Here is a 10,658-nt window from a genome sequence, read left to right on the forward strand (position 1 = left end):
GAACATGTGAATGAAACATTTCACAGCGATATGGAAAATTAATCTCTTAGAGCCAAGGCTCACAGAAAGAACACCGGCTTAAAACCACTCCATAGGGATGATGAATAATTTAGCACAGGAGAAAAACCACACATGCTGTGCATGTAAAATATTACACCACTACATATTATAAAATGACATAACTGTCTTCTGCTTTTTTTGGTATCTGACAGAGCTGTAACTTCCTGATAACTAAAGCAGGGAAACAGGAACTCAATCATCACATTTTCCTTGATATCATCTGGAAAGAGGAAGTTGGGGATACTTCCCCATTTGGTGAAAGGTCCACAGCCTCGTTTCTTGTGTCCTACAAATTCAGTGATGCTCAAGATTTGTGCAGAAGTCCTCTTTGATGCTCTTCTTTACTGAGGAAGAAACAACCTGCATGTCATCATGACATTGAAAATTCAAATTTTGGAAAGCGTGCTTGAAGAAAATTAGTATGGCTTTGAACTTCACTAATTCCTGACTTGATTATGTTTCTCAGCTACAGTTGGTAGTAGCTCTGTATCAGCCAAGGGCACAGAATATGGACTTGGTGGCTGTCTGTCCTCCCTCCCTCGCTCCCTCCCTCCCTCTCCCCCAGGTTCTGAAGAGGATTGCCCTCACAAAATTCTTCAGAGCAATGGCTGTATCACATAGGCAGAAGCTCATTGCTTCAGCACTGAAATTCTCTTCCAACCCGAATTATTTTATGATTCTTGCTTCAGTTTCATTCGTGCCTGAACACGTGTATTTTCATAGCAGCTGGACCTCCTAGAACATGCAGTTCCAGCTAAACATATTCAATCATATATGCAAACACACAGCCATAATAATCTTTACTAACAGATATTATCAGATACAACTTCATAGATAGCTTTCATTACACTTACCAAGAAATATGTAAATCTATGGATTTGTGTATTTGTGTTGTCCAGCTATAAACAGTACATGAGACTGAGTTTGCACAGAGCACTCTGTTTTGAAGGAGAATTCTTCTGTCTTTGCGTGGAATAACACACAATTCAAGTTTTTTTGGCAACATTACTTGGTATCACTGGAATATAACACAGAGCCTGACAATTTAACCCTGAGCAACGATTCAGAAACAGGAAAGGACTCAGCTCACAGCCATCCACTGACTGTCAATGAACTGCATGCATTGAGAGAGCATCTAAGTCCCAAATATGTGAAGTGTTCCCATCTCTTAGACAATAAACTCTGCTGTGGAACTAACACATTATTTTTCTTGCATCCTCTAAGCAAGATTACGAAGCTTTAATGAGCATAGTTGAGCATCTAGTTCAGCTTAAGTCAATAAGCCCTTTTGCTGTTTTTATGCAGGAGGCTGAATAATTTACTAAATGCAGTATTAAACTGTAAAACAATTTAATCTTGTCTAAACAGACATTTTCTAAACGAAGTAATACCATTTCACATAACACAGACTTGGAGAAATAATAAATACTAACCACCACTTATAGTTCAGAATAGGGATGTGTTCTTGCTTTGCAAAGATTCATAGGAAAAAGCCAAATATAGTAATATCATAGTTTACTTCTACTTTTTGTGACTAAAAAGGCATTTCTTTAATATGTATTTTGGGTCGTGCTGGCAATACTTTGGAGCCTTTTACATTTGTTAATTGCAATGTGGGTTTACTCCCACTAGGTGTTACCCTTCCTCTACGGTTTGTGAAGGAAATTGTCCTGCTTGAGTAAATCTGCACCAGATTACCCCCCATGGATGCGCTACCCAAAATGCAAAGAAAAAACAGGCTCGTTCTTCATCCCACGCTCGCGTTACAGGGAATCGTGATGGAAACATCTTTCTAAACATTGACACAACAAACGCACCTACCCCCCACCCCAGAAACTCACAACACAGTGAAAACTCAAAATACTAAAAGAAGAAAAGTTGCTGGATCCTATCAGATTGAAACAGCATGCATCCAACACAGCTAGTCCCAGTAGACAGCTAATAGCAAACACTGAAATATGACCGTCTTACCTGAAGCAGCTAATGCTCAGAAATGCCTCGGTACCGCACAGTTAAAGAAATTCAACAGCACGTTTATCAACATAAAGCCTAGCCTGTCTACTAGATCATATTTAACTCTCTTTACGGGGGATGTATGCCTACCACGTCATTGTGTGGCATCCTTGAATGTTACACATACTAATATTTCACTGCGTATCCCACACAAAATAAGAATAAAACATTGAGATTATGGCTGTGTTATGCAACCGGTGACTGACACATACATGAAAATAGTTGCATTTATCCATTTAGTACCCCTGGATGAAGTCCAGTTCTCCTCATTGGAGATAAATGTAGCCAAATACAAAGGGATGGGAAATGGAGGAAAAAAATAGTTGAGTATTTAGTGAAACTTCTGAAAAAAACGTTAAAGACATAAATTTCAATAACCACATCCACGCAGCCAGGCATAATCTTGCTTGCATAAAGCTGCAGCAAGATGCCCAGAGAAGATAATTTTTGTGAAGAGAGGTTGCTTCAAACCAAATATTTCATTGCTGTGCATATTTTTAAGCCCAGAAAATGATAGCTATCTCAGTGACAAACTGCAAGTTCGGTCTTTGCCCAGGACTGGTGAACAAGATTCATGAACAGTACCTTTCTCTGGGAAGGCGAGTCAGGGGGCAGCTTGCACTTTGGAGCACAGCACGCTGCAGTGGGGTGGATCAGCTTGTGTCCCTATAGGAAGACCTGGGACGGTGGCCCAGGCAAGGTGCTTGTTGCAGCTGTGTCCCACGACCCCTACAAGGTGCATGGCTTTGGAAATCATAAGGTGCCACATGGGAGCACCATGGGTCCTCTCTTCTGGCCTCCCACCAGCCGACAGGCAAGTGGAGGTAAAGCTCTGGAGAACTGATGTCAGAAGGAATAGCGCATCTTTTTTCATTTGTGAAACTTCTGAAAACACGAGCGGGAAGATTCATTAAGCTCAGGTCTTAAAGTCTGCTCTCAGATCTAACAAATAGCTCGGGTCAAATAAGAAGTTCAAGTTTAATGCATATGTTACTGCTGTGTTTTTGTTAGCCTACGTTAACACTCGGTAACAGGGAAATTAAGTTTAATTAACAGATGAATTAAACATCCCATTTATACAGAAGCATCTGTAAGACTTGCCTGCTGGTACATACAAAATCTTCCACTGCAAATTCTGCTCTGAATAATTGCCCTCACGAGTATTATATGATCTCATCTTCTGGGTGCAGTTTAATCACAGTGCTCTCAATAGAGAGCCCACACGAGGGAAGCTGAGTTTAAAATACAAACCTGTGGGAGGCTCTTGAAGTGGCTTCTTGCTAAGTATGGCCGGGAGCAGGGTGATGTGGGGGGGAACACACCAGATTAAGAAACCGAGAGGCAAAAGTGACTCCATGAAGCTGTTACCAGCAAAACACAATGTGCAGTTTTCAAGTGCTTTTAGTCTGGTGAATTGTCCCTAGAATAAGGAAACAAAACAAAGATCCCCTGTGTGCTAGCAGTTAAGTCATGTTATTTTCCCTTTTTATCTAGTGACAAACTTGTATCTTTAAACGGGTAGCAAATCAAGTTCATTCAGCCTTTTTATTTTTTTTTCTGATCTTCCAAAACTACGATTCTAACCTCTCTCCTACTCCTCTCAAAATAAGGAAGAGCGAGATGGAAACAAGTCGCTTGTTATAAAATGTCAGCAAAATATCAGATTAACCTAATTTGCCATTTTGCTCCCACAGATGAAAATACATGGTGGTCAAAGTCCTGGCAGCCTGCTTTTCCACATGGAAAAAGCAATATTCCAGATCTCTGGTACCTTATGCTTAGATTTATTCAGATTAATCTCCTGTAACTTCCGAGTGTCCGGTGCTCCAAGCGCACATCCTTCCTTAGACCACAATACCTCTGTCAGCTCTCTCGCAACACATTGTTCTTTTTTTGTCATCTATTCCCTTTTCAAAACTTTTATTTCTCAACTCCCTCTCTTCTTCCTCTTCTTCTCTTGGGCAAATTTAGCTTGCTTCTTGAGAACTAATTTGCCTTTCCTTCCACACACATTTCTCAGTATTTGAAGCACGTTTAACCCTGCCTCTGCATCTCCTGATTTCTAGTTCGTGGACCGATGCATTACGGTGTTTACAGTAGGACAGGGCAGAGACAGCTTCTTTCTCACCTGTGAAAGGAAAGGAAAGCACTGCCTGCTGCCTTCACACTCCTCAGACCTCCTTGTCCTTTCAGCTGTTCTCTCGAGGAAGAAAGCACGCTTAAACTCCCAGAGGAGAGCAACTGAGTGCACCAAAGCAGCAGCTCTTTGCAGTTGCTTGTAGAGAAACACGGAAAGGTAGATGAAATTCGAGCAAAAGCCTGAACCGTAAGTTAAATGCTCTCTGCCAACGCATTTTAAATAGGTGCTTATGTTTCACGCAGATCCTGAGGTACCTAGTTAATCCAAATTAAATCCCAGCTGTAAGGGCACCCAGCTACATACATAACCACACGCACACACGAGGAGCCATGCTCTCACGACAAACCGCTGCCCCACATGTGGCCGGAGGACACCCCATCCTCTCGGGGGTCTCTCCCACCACCGGTGCCTTGCCTCGCTCCGCCGGAGCCGAGCCCCGATGCCGGTGCCACCCAGCGGGACATGCTCCAGCAGCTCCCACGGCTCCTACACTTCGGCATAAACGACTGAGGTACGGCAAGACCGGGGCCGTTTTCCCTCCCGCGTGAAGGAAAGGGGTCCGCGGGGCGGCCGCTGCCCCGCGCCGGGCGGGGAGGCAGGACGGGGCGGGGGGACGGGGCTGACGCAGGGTCCCCCGGCCGTCCCCGTCGCCGTCTCCGTCCCCTCCCCGCGCTCGGCTCTGCCCCCCGCCAGCCTCCCCCGCCTCCCGCTACATAAACGCGGCCCCGCCGCCGGGGCTCGCCGCTCGCAGCCCGACGGAGGCGCCTCCTCGGCCCCTGAGCGGAGCGCGGCGGCCGCCCGGCTCCAGGCACCGACGGGGCGGGAGGCTCCGGCGGCGGCAGGAGGAGGAGGAGGAGGAGGAAGAGGAGGAGGAGCGGCGGCGGCGGCGGCTCCCCGCCGGCGGCGGGCTCCCTCCGGCATGGCCCTGGCGGACAGCGCCCGCGGGCTGCCCAACGGCGGCGGCGTCTCGCCGGCGGCGGGGAGCGGGGCGGCGGCGGCGGGCGGTGCGGGCGGCTGGTCGTCCTTCCCGGAGATCGTGGAGCTGAACGTGGGCGGGCAGGTGTACGTGACGCGGCGCTGCACCGTGGTGTCGGTGCGCGACTCGCTGCTCTGGCGCATGTTCTCGCAGCAGCAGCCCAGCGAGCTGCCCCGGGACAGCAAGGGCCGCTTCTTCCTCGACCGCGACGGCTTCCTCTTCCGCTACATCCTGGACTACCTGCGGGACCTGCAGCTGGTGCTGCCCGAGCACTTCCCCGAGCGCAGCCGCCTGCAGCGGGAGGCCGAGTACTTCCAGCTGCCCGACCTGGCGCGCCGCCTGGCGCAGGCACGGGCCGCCGCCGCCGCCCGCCCCGCCGCCCTGCCCCGCGACGGCTCGCTGTGCGCCGACGAGCCGCCGCCGGCGCTGCTCGGCTACCTGGAGGCCGAGCCGGCCGACGGAGGGGGCGGCGGCGGCACCGCCGTCGGGGCGTCCGCGCCGTCGCCCACCGCCAGCCGCAGCCCCTCGGGCGGGCCGCTGCTGACGCCCTCGCAGTCGCTGGACGGGGCGGCCGGGCGGCGCTCCGGGTACATCACCATCGGCTACCGCGGCTCCTACACCATTGGCAGGGAGGCGCAGGCCGACGCCAAGTTCCGCCGGGTGGCGCGGATCACCGTGTGCGGCAAGACGGCGCTGGCCAAGGAGGTCTTCGGCGAGACGCTCAACGAGAGCCGCGACCCCGACCGCCCCCCCGAGCGCTACACCGCCCGCTACTACCTCAAGTTCAACTTCCTCGAGCAAGCCTTCGACCGCCTCTCCGAGGCCGGCTTCCGCATGGCCGCCTGCTCCTCCACCGGCACCTGCGCCTTCGCCCCCGAGCAGGGCGGCCCCGCCGACGACAAGATCTGGACCAGCTACACCGAGTACGTCTTCTGCCGGGACTGAGCCCCGCCCGGCGCAAGGAGGATCTGCAGGCGGGATGTGGCCCCTCGCTCTCCTCGCCCCCAGCCCCTGCAGCCCCCTGCTCCTGCACGCACCTCCCGAGAGCCCCGGGGGTGGGGTGCCACCATGTAGCGTCCCGTCGGGGCCGCCGTGTCACGTCCCGCCTTGGCCGCCATCTCGTGTCCCGCCTGGGCCGCCATGTTGTGGCGCCTTGGCCGCCATGTCGCAGCCCGGCAGCCCTCTCTCTTCTCGCACCGCTGTTTCCCCCCTCACAGCCCCCAGTAGCTGTGGTGGTAGCGGGGAGGGAGAGCAATGGTAGACAAACACCCATCCCAGGAAGGTGTGTGTGTGTGCACAGCTCCTGCCTCTCCTTGCACGAGGGAGGTGGTGGGTAGTAGCCTTGCCAGGGTGGGATATTTAAAAAAAAACAGTCGTTTAGGGGCCAAGGAACTTATTTTTTTCCAGTTGCTTTTCAGTGACTTCTGTTGAAGGTGGCACAACAAATAGCTGTCTTTTCTCATCCCCATACTCCCACTGAGGTTCTGCCTTGTTTGGCAGATTTGCAGTGGTCCATTTTATTTCACCTTCCAAAAGCGATGCCAACCTGTGAATGACTGAAAGTGATACCTGGTTGTGAAGGCTTGGTGCAGCAGCTCACATTTAACCTGTAGAGATGAATAATTTTGCAGGAAGTGCGTGTGTGACCCTTTGTGACCAGTTGCATCCATATCCATACCCTCTCTTCTGCCTAAACCTCTGAACTTTCCAGGCTGTTAAACTGGGCCGTGGCCTGCGTAGCACGTGCGTGAGGCTGATATGAAAGGACTGATTCCCTGGATAATGAACCACTTGGAACTGTAAAGTGTCCTCAGAGACACATTTGTGCCCACTAAAGGTCAAGTGACAACTCTTTGAAAACCTAAAATGCTTGTACATTGTAACTTTCATGGGTGGTGTGAAGTCCTTATGATTCTCTTGAAGTCACTGTCTGCAATATGCATCGAAAATTCAATGCATATTTCCCTGAACACCCTCAAAATGACGGGTGAGATAACAGCCAGGCTTGCTATTGTGAAGGTAGGGCCTTCTTCCCGTGAAGGTGAAATCACGTATATTGAATTGAAGCAGATGTACGTTATAATTATAATCAAGAACACCCTGCTTATTACTTTGTTTTGTCATTTTAGTGCTGTAAAACTTTGAAGCCAACAGAATCGATGCTGAAGCAACTTTTTTTTAAGAAACAGTTTCTTGTTTTTCATGGCAGTATTATTGGGAAAGTGACACTGCTGAGAGTTCAGTACCTCTTCCTAGACACAGTCATTCTTAGAAAGCATTAAGCCCCATCCTTATGAAAACAAGAACAATGTCAGCTTTCTTCAGGGGAAATTACCCCTTTAAAGCTGTGTTCATGTTATCTAACAGTCTTTCTTTCTAGGAGAAGGCAGCTGTAGCTTGCTTTGGAACATATAATCTGAGTAGTGGTTTTTACAGTATGGAAAATGAAGCAGTTCTTTCCAATAAATTCCTGAAGATTTGAGTACAAAAGCACTTTAAAACCTGAACTTGATTTTGAAACCTGTGTTGTCCATTTGAGACAGTAACAGAAAAGTATCGTAAATATATCCTGAGTATTGAAGAATTTAGCATATTAATGGTTGAAGTTGCATTTTTAAAACTGTTGAATAACAGATTGTTCTAACCCCAAATTTAGAAATACTGCTAGCACTTGTATCTAACCAAAGAATTTCATTGTAGGTTTTTATTTTTAAAAGCTTAATTCCTCTGAAAAGAGCTGTAGCTACGTATGCATTGAGTTTCAGTGCTTAGTGTTTGTGTGCACCACTTGGTCTTTCACTAAGTACATGTACAATTGTGTAAAACTGAAAATAATTTGCATAGCCATGTTTTTTTTTTTATTTTAGCAAGATTGTTTATCAGTGTGATTAAAGTGATGATGCACATAAGAAAGCTCTGAATGTTGTCCAGTTGTAGATAGATGTATAATGGGGTATTTTTAAAAGGACAGAAATGTGTAACCTGTCATGTTAGATGAGCAATAAGGTAGAGTGAGAGGCCAATACACCTGAAGACAGAATGAAACCTGTTTGTCCTATGCCTTACTCTGAGATGATTTCTTTGTGCATAACTTATTTATACCACAAGTGAAAGGATATGGATCACAGCTACTAGGTCTTTAAAATGTCATTCTCAAGAATAATGACTGTCTTTTTCTAGTTTCTGTTAAGTACTTCCGAAGTATGTTTTTTAATATTTTGTATAAAATCAGTTTTCAGTAAAGTGTTCAAATTCCCTCTAGATGGCTTTCTTTTTTTAAGAATCTTGTAGCTTACTAAATCCATCATAGAAGCTATGAATAGGGGCAGTTTTAAATTGAACTTGTGATTTAGTGTATATATATATACAGTATATAAACATTTTACACGAATCATTTAGTTTTTTAATCATTTTAGTGCTGCAAAATTTCATAATATATCTCGCTGAACATTTGCATATTACGCTATGTACATAATATGGTAATGTTTTATTGGATTCCTATTCCTGTTTCTAAGGATAAAACTGAAAATGAGTATCAGCGTAATTGTAGAACTGAAATTGATGGCATATTTGCTTGAATGTGAATCATAACTAAACTTCTAGGTGGCTGAATGCATCTCTAAAACAAAGATTGCCTGTATTTTGATCAGTGAATGCCTACCCGTTTGCTGGCAGATGACTCAGAAACTCTCATATTTTTAAGCAAAAGTGGGTATAATAAAAATATGAACTGATGATTTTTTTAATATTTGTGTTCGTGCTCAAAACTCTTAAGCATGATTAGTATTAGGCAACGGGCCCCCTCATTTACTTATGAGTTATCAAGATCTTGGTTTAAAATGATAGTGCCATAAATACAGTAGTCTTTTTATGACATGCCACAGAAGACTAGATATTTTCTTAAACGTTAATCGGTAATTTCAGTCAAATTTTTAAGAGGTAAAATGCCCTGCGCAAAGTCACTGAGTGTGGGTAGTTCCCTCTAGTGAGAGCTCAAAGAATGGATCAACAAGATGACTCTGCTAATCTTTTAATCTGCGGAAGGACAAAATCCAGAGGCACGCTGCTGGGGTCCTGTATATGGTATGTAGCAGTTGTTCACAGTTCGTATACTTACAGATAAATGCAGTAGCATTCGTAAGTGCTATTAGAAAACAAAGGCAGTCATTCTTTAATTGGAAGTTAAGGCATAGGTCTTTTTCACTGATGCATATCATGAAGGGTGACTTTGCAGATGTTTGATAGGACATTTATATTTTTATACATGTAGATAACAAACCACTTACTCATTCTTACTTTCTCATGTATAGCATTGAAAATAAAGATCCTCCTAGGAAACTGATGCATACCAAATTAAATTGTTGTTCTTTAAATATTAACTCAGTCGTGATTTATGCTGTCCTTTTTACTCTTGTTAAAGATGTCATTAGCTTTGCATTCTGTTCCACAGTCTCATATTCATAACTTCAGCAAAGGCTCCTAGCTGATAAATAAAACAGAAACACTGAATAAAGAATAGGGATTTCTAGTAACACCCATAGCATGACAAACAGAAATGTATAATGCTCAGACTGCATATTTCCTTTAGAGCATCACAGAATTTTTGTGGTACTACTCAGCATAAATCAGTCCTCGGTAAACCATAGCGACTAAATAGCTTAATCTGAAAAGCACAAAATATTTTTATTATTTTTTTAATGAAGCCAGAAAATAATGAAATTGGATACAATATTCATATAATGAAAGAACCATTACTACCCAAAGAAAGATCTGAGAGAAATACATGTAGAAACTGTTAAGGAACAGAACGGTGATTGTATTGGCTACCCTATGAACTATTATAAACCTAGTGGGACGTGCTGTGGTCGGATTCATAGGAGGTTAATAATGAAATGCTTGTAAAATCCACTTGTGTAAAGCATCTGTATATGTAATAGATCTTTTTTTGGGTAGAATGGTTATAATGCAAAGGCATGTTGATCAAATCATTTTGTTTGATGGCTTGATCGTATTTGAGAGTTTTGTTATCCCATAATACAAGAAAGGAGGTTGTTCCATAAGCAGCAAAACTTTGACTGTCTTTTCTGCAGATGTAGGTCTCGTTTCCTTTATTTTACCACTTCAATTACTCTGATCAGCCGAGTCCCCTTTATTTTACTAGGCAAAAGATGGCATGCTCTGGCAGAGCCATTTTCTGCTACACCGAAGGTTTTTTTGTTTTTCTCCTCTACCCAACCAGCAATATTCATGGCATTTGTAAGAGTATAACATCTGTGAGTTTTCTTCCAATTTTGTTTGAAATTGCCCATGAGCTCAGAAGTTATTAAGGAGGACAGATGTCCATCCAAACAGCAATGGAAGTGCATGAGCCTTATTTCCTTAGGAAACAAGGCTAACAACAAATTACTATAATTAAAGCTTGGCGCTGTTTATATAAAATCTTTTGTCAAAGGAGGATGCAGTATTCCA

At 45.3% G+C, this 10,658-nt stretch overlaps 2 protein-coding genes across 6 annotated transcripts in view; one reads left to right on the top strand and one right to left on the bottom strand.

Moving 5' to 3' along the window:
* ACOD1 (aconitate decarboxylase 1) overlaps nucleotides 1-4,882 on the bottom strand; it is a 35,257-nt gene extending 30,375 nt beyond the window's left edge. Inside the window, exons 1-2 of one of the 5 annotated variants that reach the window (XM_083820555.1) lie at nucleotides 4,202-4,882; nucleotides 2,659-3,493 (exon numbers count right to left, since the gene is read on the bottom strand). The gene's annotated coding sequence lies outside the window, so the exon portion shown is untranslated. Of the gene's footprint in view, nucleotides 1-2,658 lie in introns of all 5 variants that reach the window. The other 4 variants (XM_083820554.1, XM_083820557.1, XM_083820556.1 and 1 more) reach the window with 4 other exon arrangements.
* A 100-nt stretch (nucleotides 4,883-4,982) lies between these two features.
* Nucleotides 4,983-6,270, top strand: KCTD12 (potassium channel tetramerization domain containing 12). Its single transcript, XM_083820577.1, has one exon. The coding sequence runs from the start codon at nucleotides 5,133-5,135 to the stop codon at nucleotides 6,132-6,134; it is 1,002 nt and encodes a 333-aa protein (XP_083676703.1). The 5' UTR covers nucleotides 4,983-5,132; the 3' UTR covers nucleotides 6,135-6,270.
* Nucleotides 6,271-10,658: the final 4,388 nt, after the last annotated feature.

The sequence above is a fragment of the Anser anser genome, assembly GCF_964211835.1.
Source record: "Anser anser genome assembly, chromosome: 1".
NCBI lineage: Eukaryota > Metazoa > Chordata > Aves > Anseriformes > Anatidae > Anser > Anser anser.